At 60.1% G+C, this 24,261-nt stretch overlaps 1 protein-coding gene across 1 annotated transcript in view; it reads right to left on the bottom strand.

Annotated features, from left to right (window-relative positions):
* Positions 1 to 24,261, bottom strand: part of CROCC2 (ciliary rootlet coiled-coil, rootletin family member 2) — a 70,943-nt gene that overhangs the window by 13,258 nt on the left and 33,424 nt on the right. The window contains exons 16-27 of the mRNA XM_042993938.1: positions 20,869 to 21,062; positions 17,239 to 17,366; positions 16,552 to 16,721; positions 15,780 to 15,956; positions 13,922 to 14,035; positions 10,311 to 10,454; positions 6,436 to 6,653; positions 5,638 to 5,797; positions 2,823 to 3,180; positions 2,429 to 2,592; positions 1,918 to 2,038; positions 1,140 to 1,273 (exon numbers count right to left, since the gene is read on the bottom strand). Of these exons, the coding sequence (XP_042849872.1) occupies positions 1,140 to 1,273; positions 1,918 to 2,038; positions 2,429 to 2,592; positions 2,823 to 3,180; positions 5,638 to 5,797; positions 6,436 to 6,653; positions 10,311 to 10,454; positions 13,922 to 14,035; positions 15,780 to 15,956; positions 16,552 to 16,721; positions 17,239 to 17,366; positions 20,869 to 21,062 (2,082 nt within the window). The remainder of the gene's footprint in view (positions 1 to 1,139; positions 1,274 to 1,917; positions 2,039 to 2,428; positions 2,593 to 2,822; positions 3,181 to 5,637; positions 5,798 to 6,435; positions 6,654 to 10,310; positions 10,455 to 13,921; positions 14,036 to 15,779; positions 15,957 to 16,551; positions 16,722 to 17,238; positions 17,367 to 20,868; positions 21,063 to 24,261) is intronic.

Here is a 24,261-nt window from a genome sequence, read left to right as displayed (position 1 = left end):
ACCCCCGCCGGGCACCAGAAGAAAGGTGGAGGCAGGGCCATCTGGGGCAGGGGAGGGGCCCAGGGGAGAGCCCCTGGACACAGGTGCAGAGCCCTTGCGGGGGGAGGGGCGGGGAGCCAGAGGCGTCCCCTGTGCACGGCGCGGTGACACGTCGGCTGCCGTGCTCACTGTTGCCACACTCCCACCGCCATGGAAGGGGGCAGGGGGAGCAAATAACCCTGAAATAAAAGGCTGGCATGGAAGTCGTGAGGAAGCATTAAATCAGCAAGGATCCTGTCAGCAACCAAAGAAAACCAGAGCAAATAAATTATTGCAAAACTTGTAAGCGGGATAAATTCCTTTGGAAAAGGCACACGCTCCGAGGTGGGCTTGAAACCAAGGCCAGGCGGATGAAATAAACGGTGACTGAAAACATACGGGGCGGGAGCGCGGGGCCGGGACCGGGGATGGGGGGTGGCCACTGCACGTGTCAGGCACAGCAGACTCAGGACAAATGGCACGGAACAGGCACCGGGAGCTCTAGGCTGGTAAGAGGCAGAGCGGCCAAGAAGCTTCAAGTTGTGAAGAACGTGTCCTAGAAATGTATAAACCAAAGACCCTTACAGACAAAAGGAGGTATTGCCCTCCCTGCCCCCACCGTGATGGCAAAATTCAGCACTTCACTCCCGGTTTTCATAAACTCGAGAGACAGATCCCACCTGGAGTATGTGACTGACGTGGTTGTAAAGGTTGACTTAATTAATACATACATTTCAAAATGTGTAACCTGCAAACGGAAAGCCTTATTTTCAAGCACGCACAGAACACACACACGTGAACGCACGTAAAATGGGGCGCGGCCCGCCCCTCCTGCCCTGGGGGTCTGCCCCTGGCTCCGGGCCTCGCCAGCTCTGTCATGCAGGGCGCTCCCTAAGACTCGGTTTTCCTAATCTGTCAAATAAGGGCTGGGACCACCTCCAAGGCAGCTCTGCCAGGGGATGCCCCCGATGAGCGCCGTGGGGCCACCATGTCCCTCGAGGCCACCTGCTCCAGCCCAGTTGTGCTTCTGCCCGTGGGGACCCCAAACCTCCGCCCCCCCAGAAGCCACCCCCTCACCCCCCCCCCCCCGTCCCCAGGTCCCCGCCAGCTGCGTGCCCCACCTGGAGCCTCCGCTTCTCCCAGCTGGCCGCCCGCCTGCCAGCCCGGTGCTGCTCCTCCAGGCTCCGGAGCGCCTCCTCCTGCAGGGCACGCGCTGCCTGGGCCCTGCGCCTCTCACTCTCCGCCTGGCGCCGGGCTGCGGGGCGAGCAGGGTGCTTGCTTGCCTGGCTCCCAAGGTCAGTGCGGCCGCCACGTGGGGGTCGCCCCTGCCCATTTCACAGGCTGGCTAAGTGACTGGGAGCTAGACGGCGGGGGCTGGAGTCCTCCCCCCCCCCCCCCCCGCCCGTCTGACAATTCCCTGCCGCTTGAGGGTCCCCGGGGGCGGGTCTGGGGTCCTGGCTCCCTCTGCCTGCTCCTTCTCTCCCAGGTTCTGTCCTTCCACAGACATCCCTCCTTCCAGACACCTCCTGGGCAGACCCACTAACGGAGGGAGGAGGGCACGTGATGCAATGGGGCGACCAGCAGGCCAGGGGCGCTCTCGGTGGTGACAGGGGTCAGAGACCTGACGGAGAGATGGGCCTCAGGGCTGTGGAATCGGGTTCCGGGAGGTCAGCGTGGTGGGAGGAGGGTCTGCGGACCCTGCAAGGGCTCTGGACCGCATCCCCTGGTGACGGGGAGCCACTGTGAGAGGGCCGGGCACACCCGGGGGACACGCTGGCCCACGCCCGAGCAGCTTCCGGGACTGCACCCTCCCGGCCGCCAGGGTGGGGCGCTTGGGGGGAAGCCCGGGAGGCGGCCCTGTCAGCGGTGTTCGGGGACGGGGCGAGGGAAGGGGGTCACCTTCCTCCGCCTCTGCCAGTGCCTCCTGCAGCCGTGTCGCGCGGCTCTGGGCTTGGGCACGCTCGCGCTCTGCCTCGCTCAGCCGGCCGCTCAGGCTCACCACCCGGAGGTGCCAGTCGTCCTGGGCGGAAGGACCCAGGTCAGGGGGCAGCCCGGTGGGTGAGCGGGGGCCGAGGTGTCCGGCTGGAGGTTTGGGGGGCTCGGGCACGCTGACCTGGACCCCGGTGGGCATCGTAGCGGCGCCCGGCGCCAGGGGCCCTGCTGCTAATCGGGAGTAAGGGAGGAGGCCCTGAGCCGTTGGGGCGGCAGCTGAGTTTTGAGGGACCGTGGTGTTTGTTGCTATCTGTCACGCCCAACAAAGGACAGTCTGAGCGCTGAGGCGCCCGGTGACCCCAGGGCCCGCCAGGGCCTCAGCGGATCTGGGGTGGATGGACGGATGGACAGCAGAGTGACGGGCAGCATCTCCGTGTTTCTGGGAGCCCCCGGGCCATGTCCTCTCCACCCCCCTTACCCGTTCCCTCTGGGCAACCCGCAGTTTCTGCACCAAGTCCGTCAGGGCGTCTCGCACAGAGTCCACGTCCACATCTGGGCAGGGGTCCCCAGGTGCCGGTGACGGCCATCGGAGCGGTGAGCCGGACCCGGTCGGGGGGCCGGCGCTCTGGACGCTATCTGAGCCTGCAGGAGAGTGGCAGCGGAGGGGATGCGGCGGGGACGTGGCGGAGACTTGGTGACAGGCATGCAGGTGCCCTGCCCCCCCTTTCTCTGCTTGTCCCCGCCCCCAGGGAGCTTGCGGGGGCCCCTCACTGTGTGGGCCGTGAGGCCCGGGGGGGGGGGGGGGAGGAGGTGTCCTGGGTGGGTGCCAGCGCCGGGACAGGAGCCTACCCGGAGCCACTGAGGACACTGACCTGTACCGGGGAGGCCGGGCCACTCGGGGGCGCCCGAGGGGCCTCGTCCCCGCAGCCCCAGGCCGCGGCACAGGGTGGACCACAGCCGGCCCAGCTGGGCCTCCGCGTGCCGCCCGGCACCTTCGGCCCGGGCCAGCTCCCCTTCCAGGCTGTGGATCCGGCGGCCGGCCTCGTCCAGGCGCGCCTGGAGGCCGTCGGCCACGCTACCGGCCCGCTGCAGCTTCCCCGTGACCACGTGCAGCTCGGCCCGGAGGGTCCGCTCGGCCCCCCGGCTCTGGCGGAGGCCCTCCTCCAGCTGCTGCTTCCGGGCCTCAGCTCCGGCCTCCGCCTCTTCCAGCTCCCGCCGCAGCCTCAGGACCTGTGGGAGGGTCACGAGGGCTCACGTAGAAGCCCTTTGTCCCAGAGCCACCTGCCCTCCGCACCTCGCCCCCAGGCCTCTTGTCCTCACTCCCTGCTTGGCACGTCACGGCCAGGGGCACCTCGGACCTGCCTCCCAGCCCGTGTCTGGCGCTGGGGGCCCCTGAGCCCAGGTGGGGAGGGGCACCTCAGGACCACAGAGCACATCCCGGCAGGCGTCCTCTCAGACTCGTGAACCCCCCAGCCAGCTGTTGGCCCTAGGCTGTCCCCTCCTGTGGCAGGGGACCGGCTGCCTCGAGCCAGCCCCATGCTCGTCCGTGGCTGCTCTTGGCCCGTGGTAGCAAAGGCTGGGTCAGCATCGTCCTGAGACCAGGGCCGGGGAGCCTCAGGGGGCCCGATGCAACACCACGGGCTTCCGCGGGGTGGCACGGGGGTAAACCAGCCTCCCCGGCACACAGCACCTATGGGCCGAGAGGAGAGGCCTGGCCTCCGGGAGGCCGGTCCTGGGCTCTTGTACCTGGGTCACTCCTTCTACCCTTCCACGATCACCCCTCGGGTCCGCTGGGCCCCAGGCCCCTCTCTTCTCTGGCGGCCTGGCCTGGGTGCGGAGGGGCCCTACCTGACCACCTGCCCCTCCGTAGCCGCCCGTCCCGTCGTCTCCAATGAGGCCACCCTGTCTGCCTCTGCGGACCCTGGTCACAGCCTGACCTGTGCCGCTTAGCCCCTGGGACGGGGCCTCCGCTCACACAAGGTGCCCCCTAAATACCTGTGAGTGAACGACGGAATAGACAGGGTCACGTCACCCCTAGGGCAGTGACAGGCTTGGGGGAGGCAGCCAGGCTCCCGGCTCGAGGCCACAGAGCCTCTGCCAGACCGTAAGCCCTGGCACAGGGGGCAGGGCCGGGCCCCACCCCGTTTCCTCTCCGGGTGGCCACAGTGTTAACGACCCCATTCACGGGTAGAAGTGAGGAGCCGTGAGGTCACACAAGGGTCACATAGGTCGTGGGAGGAGAGTCCAGGTTCTCTGTGCACGGTGGGTGCTCAGTGCAGCCGCCGTGTGCGTGATTTTGGGTCCGGACCAGGGGGTCCCACGCGGGCCGGGCTGTGGGAACACACGTGCAGGCGTGGGTGTAGGTGTCACTCCAAACCCAGAGGCTCTTTGACAATTGGGCATTTGGGGGCTCTTGCCTGTCCCCTGGCTCAGAACTCGCATGTCCCCTGGGCGAGACTGTCCCTTTCTAAAACACGAGAACCTTAGGAGATGCAGGGGGTCCCCACTTTGGCTGCATTCGTTCAGTCAGCACCCCTGTCCCTCGGCCCTGGTGGCACCCAGGCCCCACGTTCTTTCTCCGGCTCTCAGCCCGCAGCATGTTCACCTGCGAGTGTGGGGTGGCACCGAGGGGCTCGCCGGGCCCCTCCTGGGCCCCTGCCTCTGCTCACACGTGCTGGGGAGGGAGCCTTCCTCCTGGGCAGCGCCGCCCCCCACTCTGGCCAAGCCCAGTTCTGGGCGATGGGGGATGTGGGTGCTGGGGGTGCCCTCCGAGACCACGCCCTTGTAGCTGATGGACTCCTGAAGCCGTTTTTGTCTGAGGCCAGGACACCCCGTGGGCAAGGAGCGGGCTGGGCCCCTCGCTGGCTGTCACCCTCGGGGACCCTGGTCCGACACATGTCTCTGTGGCTCGACGTCCTCATCTGAAAAGGAAGGCGCTAGACCTTCCTCACGGGGGGGTCGGTGGTGGGGGAGGGAGGAGGGAGGGCGGTGCAGCACACGCCTGGCCTGGAGGGAGCACTGGACCCCGGGTTTCTCCTCCCCGTGCACCTCACGGCCCACTCACAACGGCTGCGGATGTTTGGACCGGCCTCCCACCTGGAGGGGTATCTAGGCCCCTCCTCTGAGCGGTCCCGAAACCGAGCGAACTCGGTGTGAGTGGCCCTTGACTCTGGAGACCGAAGCAGATGGATGAAGCCGTGCAGGTGGTCTCTGAGCCCCGAGGCAGCCGGGCCGGGAGGTGCCCAGCCGGCAGCCGGTACGGCCACCGACCCCGAGAGCAGGGCCGCCTGCCCGTGAGCCCAGCCCTGCCATCAGGCCCCCCGCTGTGGAGTCTTCTTGGCACGTGCACCGTCGGGCAGAGCCAAGGCGCCCCTCTGTGCCCTCGCCGCATTCCTGATCTCAGGGGCCACGGGCGTCCAAGTGGTCGTTTTCAGCCATTAATCTTGAGGCTTGTCATCCGTACCCCATGGGGCAGACCCAGCCGGAAGCCCCACGAGTCTGAGCAGGGCCCTCCAGCTGAGGCTGCAAGTGTGGGGACAGAATGTTCCAAAGGCACAGACAGCGAGGCCATGTCTTGGAGCTCGGGCTCCGCGGTCCGGTGGGTGCCCTGGAGGCACCTGGGGGAGCCGGACAGAGGGGGGAGGGGACATCTCTGTGGGGGCGGGGCTCCAGGACGGCTGCCCTCACCTGTGTGCCCAGCTCCTGGAGCTCCCGGCAGGCGTCGGCGCGAGCCTGCTGCACCTCCCGTAGGCTGGCCCGCAGCTCACAGGCCTCCTTCTGGGCCGCTGCTCGCTCCTCCTCCAGGACCAGCACCTTCCGTTCCCTTTCTTCCTTGGACCTCTGAAAACTGAGCAGAGTGTCACAGGCTGGGGCTCCAGCAGGTCCCGCAGAGACCTTTCCGCTGCCCACCTCACTCCGGCCGGATGCCTGCCCCGTATCCCGGCTCTACGGTGTCCCAGGGCCCAGCCTCCTTGGGGCTGCCTGGGGCCGGTCCCCTCGGGCATACTAGGTCCGGGTGCCCAGCCGGATCTGCCCCTCTCCACGTCCCTAGACCTTCCCTCCACCCTTCTCCGTGCTCCAGCCACACTCCCAGAGACCCGGTGTCCAGCGCCAGGCCCGCACCTCTAATGCCCCTCTGCGAGGCCTGCGGTCCCGGCCTCCCGGTCCCTCCCATGGGGGGCCTCCCAGAGTCCTGGCACAGGCCTCTCTTCCTCCCTCCACTCCCCAGCCCTTGGCCGTCTCTTGCCCGCCACTTGGGGCTTGTGTGGCCCGCCGGACGGGAATGCTCCGAGGGCAGGGACAGGTCCCCGCCCGTGTGCGGGCACCGTAGAGCCTTCTGATGGACAGCTGGCACCGTGAGCTTAGTGAGTCCACCCACCATCCTCTGGCCCACCTCAGCAGAACACCCCGCGTCCCGCACACTTTGCCCCTCCGGTGGATTTCGGGGCCGGAGGGCCCCCTGACGGATGCTGCACGGGCTCATACCTGGCCTTGTCCTGCTCTGCCCTGCGGAGAGCGGCCCGCAGCTCGGTGTTGGAGCTCTGCAGCACAGCCTTCTCGCGGGCCTCCTCGCCCAGCGCCCGGCGGGCCTCCTGGGCCTCCCTGCGAAGCCCCTCGCGGCTCTCCTCGCTGCCCTGCAGCTCCCCGCGCAGCACGGCCAGTGCCTCCTGGGCCTCGTCCAGCTGTGCCCGCAGCCCCTCCGCCTGGGGAAGGGGCACGAGGCTGTCGGGGCCGCCGGGGGCCGGGGCGCCATGGGCAGGTGGGGGGGGGGGCGGGTAGGAGCTGCCGATCGGCCTCTGGCTCTGGTCCGGCAGCGCCCAGGTGCCCCCAGCCCTGTGTGCCCAGGTGCTTGAGAGAAAAGCAGACAACCTGGCTCCGCCCACCTGGGGGTGCAGGGTGCCTCACGAGGGCTGGTCCCAGAACCGGGGAGGTGACGGTCTGGCCCTGCTGGCCCTGGGCCCTTGCTCCCTCCCTGGCCCCCGGGGATGCTGCTTGCCAGACAGCAGGGACAGCGTGGCACCTGGCTGTGCCCACACATCCGTACTGCCCCCTCCCGGGTCCAGATGCCTCCGCTTGACGGCCCCCCACCCCCGCTGCTGCCCGCTGGCCTTCAGTGATGCCGTGGCACTGGGGCTGCTGCCCGCCCTGGGGTGGGTAGCCGTGCGGGTGGCCCTGGCTCGAGACCCCTGCTCCGTGGCCCTCATCTCCCTATCACGTGGGAGGCAGGGGAGGGTGGGTCTCTGGGCGATGGTGCCCTCAGAATCCTCTGGCAGCACGAAGGCCGGCTCGGGCCAGGCTGTCCAGTTTGCTTGGGCGGCGGGTTCTCACTGTCACCAGGGCCCTGGACAGAGTGCTCCGCAGAAGCATGGACACCCTAAACCCAACGGGTGGGGGGCAGCAGAGGCCCCCGGCTGGGCAGGCTCTGGAGCCAGTGGGGGCCACCCTGGTCTCAGGGCTCAGCAGCCTAGACTCCTGCCTCGGGCCGCTTTGAAAGCTCTGAAAAGCTGACCGGAGGACGGGGAGAGGCTGTAGGTGTGAGTCCCGTGCCCTGCCCCTACCAGATGTGTTCCAGGCCCAGAATGGGACACCCGTCACGCCGTCCTCCCTACAGCGGGACCCCCACGCCCTCTGGGGGCTTCTAGGCAGGGCTTGCTGGTTCTGTGGTTGTGTGAAGCTCAGGGCCTGAGCGAGGGCCAGAGCTGGGTCAGGGTGGGGTCGGGGGTCCTCCTCACTCCTCGCCCCAGCACCACCTCCCCCTCGACCCTTGGAGGGAGGGTCTGGAGGCGAGTGCAGACCCAGGGCAGGGGCGGCCCACCTCCCAGCGCCCGCACTTTGGTGAGGGAGATCTCCAGGCTCGGCCGGGACCTCTGGTCTCCCGCCTCCCAGGCCTGCGCTCCAGCCCTGACCGGGGCACTCTAGAGAGGGCTCCGTTCAGGCTCGGGTGTCCCGAGGAGGAGGTGGAGAGGAGGTGGAGGGGGCCGGCGGCGTGCCGACAGAGGGGAAGCCGCAAAAACTCTGAGCCGTGTCAAGGCGCTGGTTTGCCAAGAGCAAACCCCACTTTGCTGGCCGTTTCAGCGGGACATTGTCCAGGCCCCTGGCCAGCCTGGCTCCCGTGTCCGCCCGCTGTTATTGTTGTTCTGTTTTTGGGAAGGGCCTGAGGCCCCCCCCCCCCCGCCCCACTCCCCTTCCACCCCCCACATATGGGAGCCACAACTGTGCAGGGCAGTTTCCGCCGAGCTCAGCAAAAATCCACCGAGAAGGTCAAGGACCAGCAAAGGGCCCTATCCATCATAAAAGGAACTGTTTTCATTTCCCAGGGCAGAGGAGATGAAAACGAGCACAACAAAGCTGGAGAAGGGCCCCCCTCACCCCTGCACCCCCACCCGCTTCCCTCTGCCTCATGAGAACAGCCATCCTCTTTACAGGAATTTTACAGCCAAATCACTTAATGTGATTATAATAATTATTTCTTTACTAGAAATTGTATAAACAGCATCTTTTGAAATCTCCTGCAGGGAGGTGGTTCCAGGGCTCTGCACCGCCTGAGGGAAGGCAGGGGAGGGGCCGGCAAGGGGCTCTCGCCCGTGCGTGTGAGCACACACATGCGTGGTCAGCGTGCGCGTCTGCAAGCGACGTGTGTGAGTGTGGCGTGTGCACCTGCACACGCGTATGCAGGAACACGCGTGCCCATGTGCCCACGCACATGCGTGACGTATGTGCGTGTAAGTGCATGTAGAGCTGTGTGCCGCGGGTTTCCCTGTGAGTGTTGTGTCCGCATGTGAGTGTGTGTGGGGGCATGCACAGGCACGCTGTCACTTGTGTGCATGCGTGTGCACGTGTGGGCAGGGGTGTGAACGGTGCAGCGGGTTCACGTGTGTGTGCAGGCACACACGTGTGGACTCCAGGCAGCGCCGAGAGAAGCCTGGACGTTCCTTCAGTTTAAAGGCTGTGAAAACGTTATGGTTTCCATGGCGACCGGGCCAGCCTGGCGCCTGGGAGGCTCTTCAGTGCTGCTGTTCCCGGCTTGCTCCTCCTGCCCCCGCCTCAGCCTCCTGCTCCCCCACTGCTTGCTGGGGCCCCTCTCCTTTCTGGGGGTTCCCTCCCCTTTCTGGGGTTCCCTCTCCTTTTGGGGGCCCTCTCCTTGCCGGGGGTTTCCTCTCCTTTCCAGGACTCCCCTCTCCTTCCCGGGGGCCCCCTCTCCTTCCTGGGGCCCTTTCCTTTGTAGGGGTTCCCTCTCCTTTCTGGGGGTTCCCTCCCCTTTCTGGGGTTCCCTCTCCTTTTGGGGGCCCCTCTCCTTGCCGGGGGTTTCCTCTCCTTTCCAGGTCTCCCCTCTCCTTCCCGGGGGCCCCCCTCTCCTTCCTGGGGCCCTTTCCTTTCTAGGGGTTTCCTCTCCTTCCCGGGGGCCCCCTTTCCTTTCCGGGGGCCCCTCTCTGGGAACCTGAGCTTCTCGGGAGGCCTGTGCTCTCTCCTCTTTCACCTCTCCAGAACAAATGTGCCCCCAGTCTCCTGGCCCCTCCCCTGCAGCCCCCAGTTTTAAAATCTCATTTTGCTTCCCCGTGTGGTCGCTGACCGGGCCTGACTTTGAAATCTGTTGAAAGGAGACCTTTCTCTTTGGGGGCCAAAGTAAACAGCTTGTCATGTTAAATCATGCTCTCTCCCTCCCTCTCCCTCCACCACGGGGCCTGCCCCTGGGGGCGCTGGGGGAGGGCTGAGGAGCCCCCCTCTCTCTGCTGCTGCCTCAGCAGCCGGTGCCTGCTTGTGCCCCCCCGCCCCGAGCTCTGGGTCAGCGCGCTGCCTGCCGGCCTCGGCGCCTGGCCCGGGGAGGGCACGGGTCCCCCAGTCCTCGCGGCCCCACCTGGGCGCAGGCTCACCCTCCCCCAGCCCAGATCCCCGTGCCCTCCTGCCCTCCCCTCTCCCAGGCTCCCCAGGTGCTGTCACGTCTCCCTCAGGAACACCTCCTCAGTCTTGCTTGCCTGCTGGGCCGCAGCCTGGCCTGGCCTGCCCTGCCCGAGACTGTCCCCCACCGCAGGACACCGGCCCATGGCTCCCGGGGGCCCCTGCGGCAGCCTTGAGACCGCGGCCGGGTCCACGCACGGTCGGCCCCGGAAACACCACAAACCCCCCACACCTCTGCCCCTCTACCCGCCCCACCCCGGGCACCCCCAGGGCAGCTCCACCCCACCCAGTGCCCAGTCCCCTGGGCTCCGTGCGTCGTGCTGCATGTGGGCAGAGCCTGGCCAGACCCACCGCACGCAGGCTCTGCCCAGGGCTGGTGGGACGGATGGGTCTCCGGGCACCCCTCCCCCTCCCCGGCACCTCTCCCCCCTTCTCCCGGCACCCCTCCCCTGGCACCCCCTCACTTCTCTCCCGGCGTTGCTTCTCTCTGCCGCCATCTCCCGGAGACTGTCTCTCAGAGCCGCGGCCTCTCTCTGATGGGCCGAGATGGCGTCCTCGAACTGGGCCTGCAGGGCCTTCAGCTCCGCAGCCGTGGCGCTGACGGTGGCCTGCAGAGAGCGGCAAGCTGGCCGCGGCATCCAGGGGCAGCCCAAGGCTTGAGCGGCCGGTGGACAGCCATCTGCTGTCCCGGGGCCGGGCGGAGGCTCGCTCGGGCCGCACAAGGCGGGCAGAGCAGAGCCCCGGGCCAGCCTTCCCATGCCGCCCACTGCCCGTGCCACCGCTGCCGGCCCCGAGGGGACGTGGTGATGGGGGGGGGGTCTCCCCGCGCGGAGGGGCTGGCCCTTTCCCCCATGCCTTTCCTTTCGGGTCTCCAGGCCACCAGGCCAGGGCAGCTTGGGGGCGGGGACCCAGTCAGGGACTCAGGTGCTGACCTCTTTCAAGCCTAAAATGTTGCTGTTGGGCCGTTCAGCTGAGGGGCCAAGAACAGCCACTTGGCGAATGAGACAGGCCCTGCCCTCAGAGGAGGCTGACTTTGAGACCCCCTCAGCTGGGCAGTGTGCTCGGCATTCGTGCCCAGGACGTGGGCATGGGAGAGGCAGCCCGGGTCCCGTGGTCCTGTAGTCTGGGACGTCCACTGCGGTCAGTGCACGGGGGGCTCGCCCTTCCGAGGCGTGCCTCTAGTCCCCCTCTCTGGGACCCTGCCCATCGGTGGAGGGCCAGAAAGGTGGACCCCAGCTCAGAAGACATGGTGGTGGCAGGGAAGGGGGGAGGTGGGTCCCAGGACAGCCCTGTCCCCGAGTCCAGGCGAACACAGGAGCCCCTCAGTCAGTCCGGCCCTTGGTTTCCCGAACTTTCAAATAGGCAGGTGGCATTCGGGGATGCCCACGGTCCCTGCCAGCCTAAACACGCGAGCACCCACAGACATGCCCGGAATGGGGCCACGGGGCTCAGCCTACACCCCCCCCTAGACGGAGGCCCCCCTGCAGAGACACTCAGGCAGCACAGACATTCATCGGACTCAGCTTGGCCTGGATCTGCTCTCCTGGACCCTCCTCTCCAGCACTACCCGGTGGGCACTTGGAGGAGGAGGGGTCCCCTGGGCCCCAGGCTAGGAAGCAGTGCCCGAGCTTTCCTTGTCCATGAACAAGGATGCTGCCTGCTCACCTGGGGCCCGAGGCCCGCCTGGCTTCCCGGCCTGTATGCTCCCCCTCGCCTCTGCCTTGGCCCCAGGGTGGTCTAGGCCCCCACGGGGGGGCTGGGGGGAGTGGAGCCGGCTTCGTGTCCCAGGGAGGCACAGGTGCCTGTGCTGGTGCCCCCGCACTGGAGCCCCACCCCCGCCCACCCAGATTCTGTAGGCCGCTGCCCCAGGGCGCTAGTGGGCTGGGGCCCTCTGAGGCCTGGCCTCCTGCTCTTGGTGAAGGAGCCTCACTGGTGCCTCCTCCCCTTGCCCCTGCCGTCCTTCTGCATTACCCCCCACCACCCTCCCGTCCTCCTGCACTGACAGGTATCACCCTGGGTGGCCCGTTTGGCCGTGCCCTCGGGGCGGACCCAGCGTTGCTGTGGCGGCCTGGCTAGGAAGGCCCTGCAGAGGCTGTGGGTGACAGGATACAGCCCAGGAGCCCCTCCACCTGCCAGGGGGCTTTTCTCACGTCACCCCACAACTGGTTTTCCTCAGCAGGCATTTCTCCTCTCCTTCCGTCCTCAGTGGGTTTTAATTTCCACGTTCCTTGCCAAGGGGGCAAAACGACCCTTAACGAGCTCGCTGAAGTGCCCGCCCGCTGGCTGGCCGGCTATCCCCAGTCCAGGCAGAGACTCAGCCAGCACAGAGGGGGAAGGCTCCCTAGCAGCCCCTCTGAGTTGGGGGGTCAGCTCCCAGGGTCTGGGGGGGGGCAGTCCCTGGTTCCCTGACGAGAGTGGGATGGGCGGGGCAGCTCGGTGGGAACGGGAGGAAGGAGGGCACCACCCCGTGGGCCCCCCCACGCCTCCCAGCTGTGCCCACGGAAGCACCGGCCAGCCCGTGACAGAGCAGGGCGGGGGCTCCAGGGAGAGGAGCTCTTGGACAAGACTTTTCTGGGTGCCGTGAGCCCCTCCGGGTGGCGGTGCTCAGAGTGACCCTGTCTGGCGGTGGGGGGGGAGGGGGTGAAAGGCAGCCGGCTCCTAACCGCAGCCCCCTTTCCTACTGACTGTGCCCCTGGGACAGGACTGCGTGTCCCTGCCTCCCCAAGGCCCCGCTGGCTCTGCATCTGCCCCCGCCGGGCAGCCTTCTCAGTGCCCGCTGCTGCTCGAGCAGGTGCAGAGTCAGTGACGCTGAGACAGTGGCTCCTGCTCCGACACCAGTTCTGGGCCGGGCACTGCAGCCGGTGTTCTGTCCACACGCTCGGTCCCTGACTCGCTGAGTCATTCACTCAGCACCAGGGGAGCATCTCACCCTTTGACCTGGGGGCTGGGACACACCAGGGACAAGCGTGAAAAAGGGTCTCCTAGAATAAAAACGAAGGTGACAGGAGCTGGAAGGACACAGGCAGGAGGCAGAAGGGACAAGGTGCTGGCCTGGCCTTGCCCTGGACCACGCTGGCTCCCTGCAGTCTGTGGGGTGCGAGAAATGCCCCGTGGGTCTCTGGGCTGCTCCCTGCCTGCCTCTGCTCAGTGCCCGCCCCCGGGGTCCTGACCCCGCTGCAGACAGCCCTCCCCTGAGCTCGCCGTGGTCCTTTCACCTAGCTCTGGCCACCTCCCCCAGCGGGGGCAGGGGTCATCCCCACCTTGCCTACACTGGTGGGACTGCACTGCATTTCATAATAGGCTGAGCCTCCCCCACTGGAGAGAGCAGTGGGGGCCCAGCTCCACACATGGGGTGGGGACACAGGGTCCCCAGGGTCGCTGCCTGCCCTGTTCCCTGGACACGGGCTCCTGATGGAGTCTGGAGCCCTGGGTGGCCCCAGCTCGTTGCCTGAGGCAGCCTCAGTGTACCTGTGGGCGGCTACCCACGGGGGGTCTCTCCTGTCCCTCGTCCCTCGGGGATGCCTTTCTCCTGGCTCAGCTGGAGACTCTCTGTGGTGTCCTTTCCAGCGAGGGTCTGCCTCAGGCACAGTGCTGGCCTTTCCCAGTTTGGTTTCTCCTTTGGACGCACGTCTCTAATGAGCCAGCCCCAAGAGGCTGCATTTCCTGCAGTTCCGTTTTGCCAAGTGGATCTCAAGTGCACAGACAGGCAAGGCTGGATGTACATGGGGCTGGGCGGGGCACAGGGCTGGGTCCTGCCCGCCTCTGCTGCTGGCTCACCTGCGGCCCCAGGCCCTCCTCTCTGGGCCCTTTCTGGCCAGGCCCGCTGCTGGCGAGTAGGGACTGGCTCTTGGAAGCCCCCACCCCCCAGCCGGCTTTGGTTCACTGGGCCTTTCCTTGCCATTAAGACAGTGCCCCCTCCCAGCAGGAGACCTGGACATTTCCTGGAGGGTAGACAGGGCTGTGTCCCTGGGACCAGGAAGGAAGGGGGTGCATCTGAGGGTCTGCCTGAGCCTGCTGGGCAATGCAGGTGGCCAGGCTGGGTACCCAGTGTCTGGTTTGGGCACACAGGGCTCACCTCGGCTTGCTTTTGTTGGCTCTGGGCCTCCTGCCGCACCTGTCCCAGCTCCTGCATGGCTCTGAAGAGTTCTTCCCTGAGCAGCCTCCTCTCTTCTTCTTTCAGTGACAGGGCCTGGCAGGATTTGGGGGGGGGGCATGCTTGTGAGGGTCAGGGGGCCTCCACAAGGGGAGGCTGCAGCAGAATGCTGGGTGCTAAAGCCTCTGCCAGGATGTGTTGTGTTCTTGATTCCACATCCCTGCTCAGGGAGGGGCATCACTCCAGAGGCAGCCCTTGTCCCGAGTCGGGTCAGTGGGGCCTTTTTACTCTGTCTGCATTGGTCCAGCTTCCATGCCCGTGCTCAGTTCTCTACACACTAGCTGGATGATCAGGTGGGGGGATGGTCAGACACAGAGATGGATGGTGGATATGGATGGACAGCTGAGTGTGTGGATAGAGGGAAGGATGTTTAAGTGAATGGATGGACAGATGGTCAAGTGAGTGGTTGCATAGATGGATGGTCATATGAATGCATGAATGGTTGAGTGCGTGGATCATTGATGGATGCTTAAGGAAATTGATGGATAGATGTATGGTTAGGTGTGTGAATGGAAAATCGGGTATGTGGATAGATGGCCATGTATGTGGGAGGAGAGCTAAGTGTATACATAGAAGGATGGATATTCAAATAAATGGATTGATGATGACAAATGGAAGGACAGTCAAGTGCATGGATGGATAGATGGATGGATGGATGGATTGGTGAATGGATGGATTGGTGGATTGGTGGATAGATGGATGGATGGATGGATGGATGGATGGATGGATTGGTGGATGGATGGATGGATGGATGGATGGATGGATGGATGGATTGGTGGATGGATTGGTGGATAGATGGATGGATGGATGGATGGATGGATGGATTGGTGGATGGATTGGTGGATGGATGGATGGATGGATGGATGGATGAATGGATGGATTGGTGGATGGATTGGTGGATAGATGGATGGATGGATGGATGGATGGATGGATTGGTGAATGGATGGATGATGGATGGATGGATGGATGGATGGATGGATGGATGGATTGGTGGATGGATTGGTGGATAGATGGATGGATGGATGGATGGGTGAATGGATGGATGGATTGGTGGATGGATTGGTGGATAGATGGATGGATGGATGGATGGATGGATGGATGGATGGATTGGTGAATGGATGGATGATGGATCGATGGATGGATGGATGGATGGATGGATGGATTGGTGGATGGATTGGTGGATAGATGGATGGATGGATGGATGGATGGATGGATGGATGGATTGGTGGATGGATTGGTGGATGGATGGATGGATGGATGGATGGGTGAATGGATGGATGGATTGGTGGATGGATGGATGGATGGATGGATGGATGGATTGGTGGATGGATGGATTGGTGGATGGATTAGTGGATGGATGGATTGGTGAATGGATGGATTGGTGGATGAATGGATGGATAAATGGATTGGTGGATGGATGGATGGATGGATGGGTGGGTGAATGGATGGATGGATGGATTGGTGGATGGATGGATGGATGGATGGATGGATGGGTGAATGGATGGATGGATTGGTGGATGGATGGATTGGTGGATGGATTGGTGGATGGATGGATTGGTGAATGGATGGATTGGTGGATGAATGGATGGATAAATGGATTGGTGGATGGATGGATGGATGAATGGATAAGTAGGTGGGTGGATGTCTGTCGACTGGGACTGCTGTGAAGACTGAAGCTTCAATAGCAGTGATCTGGAAAGGTCAGCCCTCTTTGTGGGTCAGAGAAAGCATGGTGAGGTGGAATGTGAGGGTTCCCCACTGCCTGAAAGTCCCCCATCACCTCTTGCATCTCATTTTCCAATTGGAGGAGACTCTCATCCCGCTCATGCTTTAGGCTCTGAATTTCCTCCTTCAGAGCCTCCCTCTTGGCCGCATTCTTTGCTACCAGCTTCTTCTCCTGTTCCAACCGGTGAGCTGCCACTTCCTTCTCCTCTGTCAGAGACAGACTCAGGGACTCCTGGGCCAATGCAAAGGAACAGGCTATGAAGACTGCATAAGTCGGGACATGTGAGGCCAGCAGGTACCTGTAGTCCCGAGTGAGACCCGGTTCATGGGACGTCAGGACAGGACAGGACCCCAGGAATGGCCACTCCAGTCAGCTAAACACCCTTTGTCTCACACAATGACATTAAAGCAAGAGCTGGGTCTCGCCACCTGCCGTCCCTATGTAGTGGCCCATCTACCTCTCCCAGCCCCCACATTCAGAAGATGTGTAACATGTTAAACAAGACCTCGCAGGGGCCTGTGGCCAGTGGGACAGCTTAGCGGGAGGAGGGAGCTCCCTCCGGCTACCGGGCCTCAGACTGCAGCCAGGCCAGCCAACCCGAGGTCTGGCCTCTTCTGTGGGGGAGAAGACCCCCCCTGCACAATGCTCCAGGCCCTGGACCGCCCACGTGAACTATTCGACTCCTCTGGGTGCGGCCCCGGTATGGCTGGGGCACCTCTCGCCTGGCTGGTCTCCTAAGCTTCCCTCCCCCATGTGTCTGCTGGCTTCTGGGACATGGCAGTCTCCTGGGAAGTGACCACACAGCAGCGGCCCAACGGAAGCAGACCTTCTCCCTCTGGAGCCGAGCCAGGTCCTCGTGGTGGGCCAGCGCCTGGCTCTCCAGGGCCAGCTGCAAGTCCTGCTCCTGCTGTGCCACCTGCCGCTGAAGCCTCCCCACGTCCCACTGCAGCTTTGTCTCCTGGACCTCCCAGGCGCTTCTCAGCTGCTGCATTTCCACTGTGAAAGTGACAGAGGCATCAGGGACCGGCCACAGGGCCCCCACAGCATGGAACCCCTGTGGCCCTCACAGACTCCCTGTGGAGTGATGGCCCCATGGGGTGACAGCCACCTGCTTTGAGGAGGCTGCCAGAGCCAGTGGGACAATGAATGCACTCCGTGCCCCACTGCAGTGTATGTCCTAATTGTCACCTTGTATTGGCTCTGGCCGGGCCCACACAAGGCAGGGGCGCTGGGCAGGGAGCACGGGGCCTGGGAAGGGAGCACGGGAGCTGGGTAGGGAGCCACCATGCTGACCCCGTGGCCGCAGCCCAGTTCTGCGCCTGGGCCCGGCACTGAGAGCAGGCTGTGCAGGTGGCCGGCCCTCCTAGACAACAGTGGCATGACCCGATCAGCCACGTGAGCTCCAGGCCTGTGTTCGTGTCCCTTCAGGGGACTGGGGAGGGTGAGCAGCACATCTGGGGACTGAGCTCCACTGAGGGGAGAGCGGAGCAGAGAGAGCCTGCCCGAGGAGCACCTTGCAGGGCCTGCCGAGCGAGCCGCATGCTCCGGGCCTGTCCCTCCAGCTGCTCCCGCTGTGCCTGGAGCTGCATCACCAGCTGCTGGGTCTCAAAGAGGCTTCTCTCCAGAGAGTCCCTCTCAGCCCTGCAGAGTCATCAGACAGTGGAGCAGGTCACCCAGGCGGTCCTGCTGATGAGGGACGGTGCAGAGTCCTTTAGCTAGATAACGGAACAGTGCCCACCGAGGCTGGGCTCATCAATCAGAAGATAAACAGAATGAACATCTCATTCCTTTTTTTTTAACTCTTTTTTTTTTAGGTAGGGTCCACGCTGAATGTGGGCTTAACCTCACGACCCTTGGATCAAGAGTCGTGGGATCTACCAAGAGCCAGCCAGGCATGGCCCATCATTCATTTGAAATCTCTAAAACCAAATTAGGCCCTGCGCAAAATAATCTTTCAGGTGGATTAAAAAGCTAAATGAAAAACAAAACAAAACAAAGCACAACAACAAATAAACAACTCAGAACTATAAAAACCATAGAAAAAATAGAGAAAGGTATTTTATAAAGTTTGTAAGCAAAACACAAAACCGAGAAGACAAAAATAAAGAGGCCAGCAGATCTGAATACACTTAAAGGGGTTGGGGGCTCATGCAGAAAGATTTCACAAACCAACTTAAAAACAAGGGACAAAGAGTTAATATCCATCATATGCAAAGAGCTCCTACGAATCAATGACAGAAGGTCAGCTGATCCTACAGAAAAATGAGAAAAATGACTGTTATTCACAAAGAAAATGCAAAGGGGGAATGAACATATAAAGTTTGCTCACCCTACTGGTACTCAAGGAGATTCAAATGACAACCATGTGGTGTCATTGACCAAGCACCAGATTGACACAACTTTAAACAATGTTTATATTCAATGTTGGCAAGGGTGCGAGGACCATTTTCTTTGTGGAGGGGAGGCTAGGAAACTTCAAGATTTAAAGCGTGCCTATCCTGGAGCCAGCGATTCCACTCCCAAGTGTCGGTTCTTTAGAAATACACATGAACCAACTACACACGTACAAGGATGCTCACTGCAGCCTTATATCGCGCACTAACTGGATGTGGCTTCCATGCTAAGTGGCAGAATGTTCTAGAAATGCTAAGTGGTAGAATGTTCTAGAAATGACGGTGCATCTAGTGAGTTGTTATCGAGGACGAGGAAACTCTCTTCTCTGATCTCTGAGAAGCAACGTGTCAGAGCGGAAGGGCACGCCCAGCGTCCACCGCGTACGAAAGCTGCCGCGGTGTCTCTGTGCACGCAGACACAAATGTGCAGAAAATACCTGCAACTCAGAGCAGCGTTCATTCCCGGGGAGGGGGGTGAAGTGGCTTGAAGGAGTTGTCAGAAGACAACCAATCAGCCCACCGGTCGTCGACCAGCCAGCGAGCACGTTGTAACCGATACTGTGCTTGGCCCCACGCGAGGTGTTTTACGGTGAAAACATCTGCCAACCAAACAGCACACGTGCACACACCACAGACACACAAAAATATGCACATGAGCACACAAACGGCAGACACACATCCCCACACAAATCGATGGGTCGGGGAGGGCCGCGGGCCCCGGGGGACCCTGCTCACCGCTGCCACCTTGGTGGGGGGGTTGGGCGTGTCGACACCGTCCAGGGCTCGCTCTTGCCTGCAGAACCCAGAAACTTCACTCCTCCGATGTCCCCAGTGCCCCCTTCCAGTCCCCATCCTAGTAAGCACCTCACGTTCCCTGCTCCCCGCTTCTGTGTGAACAGAAGGCAGCAGGGGCTGCCTCGGATGCCCTCCCCAGCACCTCGAACCCACCTCCTCCCAGACAGCAGCCTGGTCCCCTCTGGGAGAAGCGGTCTCTGCCGCTCAGACACCAGAATCTTCTTTCACCCCAAAGCCTGGGAATCTAAGGGTGTGTCCGGTCTCTCCTTCCTTGGGAGCCCAAGAGCACCTCAGCCTCCTGGAGCAGAGGCCCGGCGTGACCAGCGAGGGCGCAGGCAGGATGCAGGCAGACACCCTCCATCCACCTCTCCGGGTGCCGAGCGAGCCAGCAACCCCTCAACCGGGCATGCGCCCCTAGCGCTGCAGCCTGGTCAGGGCCTGGATGTGGGGGCTGGAGGAGCTTGAAACCCGGGGTCCTCTGTCATCAGCCCGCCACGGAGAGGCAAAGAGCTGCCGCAGGACTTCTCGCACCTGGTGGTTATCCACATTACCCGGGAGCTCATTAAAACCGCAGTGGCCAGACCCTCCGGCCCATGGAGCCAGCCAGACAAACACCTACCGTGGGAGCTAGGCGGCACCCTGTGCCAGCATATGTGATTTCAGGACAAGCCCCCAGCAGCCTTGTCACCGGAAGCTCAGACCGGTCACCGTAAAGTGCTGTTTAATGAGCAGGTGACTGTCTGGGGCCACAGGGCTGCCCAGTGATCGGGGCAGAGCCTACGGGGAGGACCCTGGGCTGCCACGGCCTCTGCCCAGCCTCTGTCCGTGATCTGGGCAGCAAATACTGACAGGTGACAGGGGCCCTCCAACCCCTGCTTGTCTGAGCACCCGTGGGGCCTGGAAGGGGGCGACAGGCAGGGACCCTCTGCTCCTGCTGACCCGGAGCAGGCCTTTGTTAGGTTTTCCGTTCCTGTTTCTGTGCGAACTTTCATTTGCAAAAGAGGTTTGTCTGTGAGGATGTTCAAGGACCTGGGACTCAAGGGTTCTGGTGACCCCCAGGTTCTGGAGTTCCAGGAGGAAACCTTTTCTACAAAAATACTTAGATGTTCTCAAGAGAGCCCACAAGTTTGGTGACAGAAAGCAACCAGCTTTTGGATTGCTGCAGAGGCCATGGGACCAGCTCAGCTTACCAGGTGACAGCCTGAAGGGCACCCCCGTTCTTACCTACAAGTGCCTATTTCACGTCTTCTGGAAGTGGCCCCTGCTGATTTTTGAAGCTCGCTCTGGCCCTGCCCTCAGCCTCATGGTTCCCTGGGGTTGACACTGTGCCTGGCTTCAGGGATGGGCGTGTGACCCCAGCCTGCCAGTCTGAGCCTTACGACTCCCAGGACTGGTTCAGGGATATCAAATGGCTCAATATGGCCAATGGCAGCAGCTTTTGGGTTTCTGGGGGGAGGAGGACACTGTGTCTGCTGGAGGAGGGAGCCTGGGGTGGCCACTGACCATTTGCCACCTCGCACCCCGACTCTGCCTGAGAACAAAGTCTCCTGAGTTAAGTAGCACTGAGCAGGGAGAGGCAGGATTCTGACAGCACTGTGGGAACACCTGGATCCAGCCTTGCCTGAAGCCATGCGTATCCTGAACCTAGACTCCTTGAGCAGGACATCCCATGCCTTCCTTCTGCTGGTCTGGACTGGGTTTCTGGCACTTGCTATCTGGCCAGTGTGGCCACCTCTCTCAGGAGGGCCATCCTGGGACTCTCACTGGATTCAATTCTTCTAGTTGCTCGTCTCAGCCAGGCTCTGTGTCTGCCCTTCATTCACAGCCTCTCTCCCATGTAGACATAACATTGCCCTGCCCTACAGTCGCCGAGTGAGTGCCTGTCCCCTGCCGCACTGCGGGCTCTTCGAGGGCGAGGCCGTGTGGACAGAACCTGCTGGTAGGGCCCCAGGTACCTGAGCTCGGCCGCCTCCTCAGCCGTGAGCCGGACCTGCCTCTCCAGGGCCTCCTGCTTGGCCAGCAGCTGGGCCCGCTCCTCAGACAGAGCCTCCTTCTCCTGCAGGGTCCTCTGCAGCGTGTCCCGCTGGGCCTCCTGGTCCTGCAGGCTCTGGGCGAGCTGCTCCTCCAGGGCCTGCTTCTTGCACGTGACCTAGAGGAGGGGGAAGGGACAGTCCAGCAGGGAGTGGGAGGGTGAGGGGGGCCCGCTCAGGGAAAAGAAGCGATTTCGTGCAGAATGGCAAGGAGGGAAGGGTGGGGAGGAGGGTGGTGGGCATAAGACGAATTGGACCTCAGAAGTACGTGTGTGTTCACAGCAGAGGGGCCCTGGTGCCTGTAGCCACGATGGAGGCATCCCTGAACTGAGCACTCCCAGGGAGGAGCCAGCTGCCAATCTAAATGGCAACCCGGGTCAGCCCACAAGGGTCCAGGGGGCAGGAAACATCACACAGTGATGGCCATAGAAAGTGGCAGGGGACCTGGTTGCTGCAGACCGACACTTCCATCAAGAGCATCACAGGAACCTGGACGGAACATAACACAGGAATCTGCACAGAGCTTCTGAGAGCTGCCGAGGCAGCTGGGACCTCAGAGGAAGGGACACAGAGGAACGAGGTACCTCTTCTCTGCTCAGAATTTGATTTAAAAGTTTTGGCTGAGAAGTTGAGAAGCCAAGGAGAGCTTCTGACAGCACTCTGGTCTTAGGGGAACAAAAAACTCAAGCTCAGAGCCATCCTAGCAGAGGGGCCCGAACAAACACTGCAGCTCTGAGTTGTATTCGCTGCAGGACTTCACCCTGGTAGTGGTGGTGAATCGGAAGTAGACCATCTCTCATAAAGTCTGAAGCTCGGTTTGAAGCCCTTCAACCAGGGACTATGGTGGTCATCTACCTTCACTTCTTGCCAGGACCAGAGCAAGAAGAACAGTGTCATCAAGATCCTGAAGTTATTTCTACAGGTTTTTTTACCTAAGATATTTAGCATTTAATCAACATTACCAGGCATATCAGGAGATAAGATGATATGGCAGGAAAAAAAAGTAATAATATAAACACGGATGCCTCCCTGACCCCTTGGGTACCCAGATATTGGAGTTGTCAGACACAGAGTTTAAAATAGCTGTGACTAAGTGTTCAAGATGATGGATGGCAAGATGCAGAACTTCACAACAGAACTAGAAACTAAATATAAACAATATAATTTAAAAATACAATAAGCAAAATTAATAAATGTATGAGTTCAATGCCAGCTTAGATGGAAAAGAGAACTAATAATCTGGAAGATAGACAAAAGAATGTGTTCAGACTGAATCATGAAGAGAAAAAAGGAGGAAGAACACAGAAGAGAGTGTAATAGACTTATGGGACAAAGTAAAAAGGTCCAACATATGTACAATTAGAGTCACAGAAAGAAAGGAGAGAGAATATTTGAACAGACACTGCACAAGAATTTCCCAAATCTAATAAACTACATCAAGCCACAGATTTAAAATGAGCCTCAATCCTCCAATAGGATAAGTACAAAGAAAACAGCACATAGAGTATACTAAACTTTCTGAATACCAAAGATGAAGAAATAGATCTGTTACAATCAGGGGAAAACACACATTGCCTTAAAATGAGCAACAATAAGACTGACATTTGACTTCTAAACAGCAACAATGAAAGTCAGAAGATGGTGGATGAATTCATCAAAATGCTGAAGGAAATAATGGCCATCCTAGTATTCCATGGCCGGTAAAAATATTCTTCAAACATAAAGACCAGAACTTCCTGCTTCTGTAATGATGAGGGAGGTTGTTAAAGACCCACCCTCCCACCTGGAACAGATAGAAAATCTATACGATGTATGTCTAATATAACTGAGGGCATAAGAGATGCCAAGTAGCCAAGAGCCAAGGAGACATGTATCCAGCTGAGCCCAGCGCTTCATCACATATCTTCCTTGAGGTATTCTCCAGATCCCAAGTCGTGCAAGGCCCAGAACCTTAGCAGCCATGCATAAAGCCTTGGCTAAAAGTCTGGGAACTTGGCTTATGGTTTCAATGGGCTTATAAGATCAGGAAGACCTAACGTGTCATTCAAAGCTACCAAAGCAGCTGGGGTTTGAGAGGAGAAAACAGAAAACATCAGAAAGGAGGGGAGACTCAGATTCTATATTGGTTTTTTTATTGCTTTTTTTTTTTTTTTAAATAACTCCCAAGAAGTACAGGGTCAAGGGACCATGAATGTGAATGAGAAATGGTAGGTGAGAGTCTGAGAAGTCAGGTAGAACTTTGGGCAGTCTTACAGAACTGAGAAACAAAATCTGCAGTTAGGGCTCACCAAAATATGGAGGCCCTGGTCAACACCCCACACTTCCAGCTAGGAGACAGGAGAGCTATGTTATATTCCGGGGTGCACGGGAAATAGATTGCTCCTCACAAAAGACTGAACCCCAGTTACAAACCAGCTTGATCCAGGACTGGATAAAACTGATCTGCCCCTGCTTTGATTTCCCAAGATCAAAACAAATTCCCTCTGGAAAAAGTTGGTATCATTCAGAGCCTCAAGTTATCCCTACAAAAACATAAAGTCTTATTCAATATATTCTATTATGGATATCAGCAGGCAAGACAAATGACTGAAAGCCAAGAGATGAAAGATAATAGAAAGAGAGCCATTAGGGGATCTAGATGATGGAGTTATCAGAAAAAGACTTGAAAAAGATTACACTTAATATACCTATGCAGATAAAGAATTTTGCCAGATAACTGGAGTGTGTGTGTGTGTGTGTGTGTGTGTGTGTATGTTTGTGTGTGTGTGTGACTGTTTAAAGCAAAAATTTTAATAATATATGGTAGGGTTTATAATAGCACATGTAGAAACAAAATACATAGCGTGAAGAGCACAAAGGATGAGAGGGGTGAACGTAATACATTGCTGGAAGGGTCTTAAATTGTTTTTGAAGTAGTAAAATATTATTTAAATATGAACAATGCATATCATAATTTTAGAGTGATTACTAAAATAATAAGGAAAAGAACTATAGCTTAGAAACATCAACAGACAACACAAAATGCAATTCTACATAAATATGTAACTAACTCAAAAAAGGCCAGAAGGGAGGAAAATAAAATGTTTTTTTTTTTAATGAGACAAATAGAAAACAAATACCAAGAAAACAAATACAAAGATGTTTCAACCCAACATATCAATGGTTACACTAAATGTAAATGGTACAATCACTCTACTAATTGGTAGAGACTGTCAGAGTAACAATAAAAGCAAGACCCAATAATATGCTTTTTATAAGAAACACACTTTAAATACACAGAAACAGACAAATTGAAAGTAAACGTATGGAAACATATAC

This window comes from Panthera tigris, chromosome C1, assembly GCF_018350195.1.
Source record: "Panthera tigris isolate Pti1 chromosome C1, P.tigris_Pti1_mat1.1, whole genome shotgun sequence".
Taxonomy (NCBI): Eukaryota; Metazoa; Chordata; class Mammalia; order Carnivora; family Felidae; genus Panthera; species Panthera tigris.
This window is presented reverse-complemented; position numbering and strand designations above follow the sequence as displayed.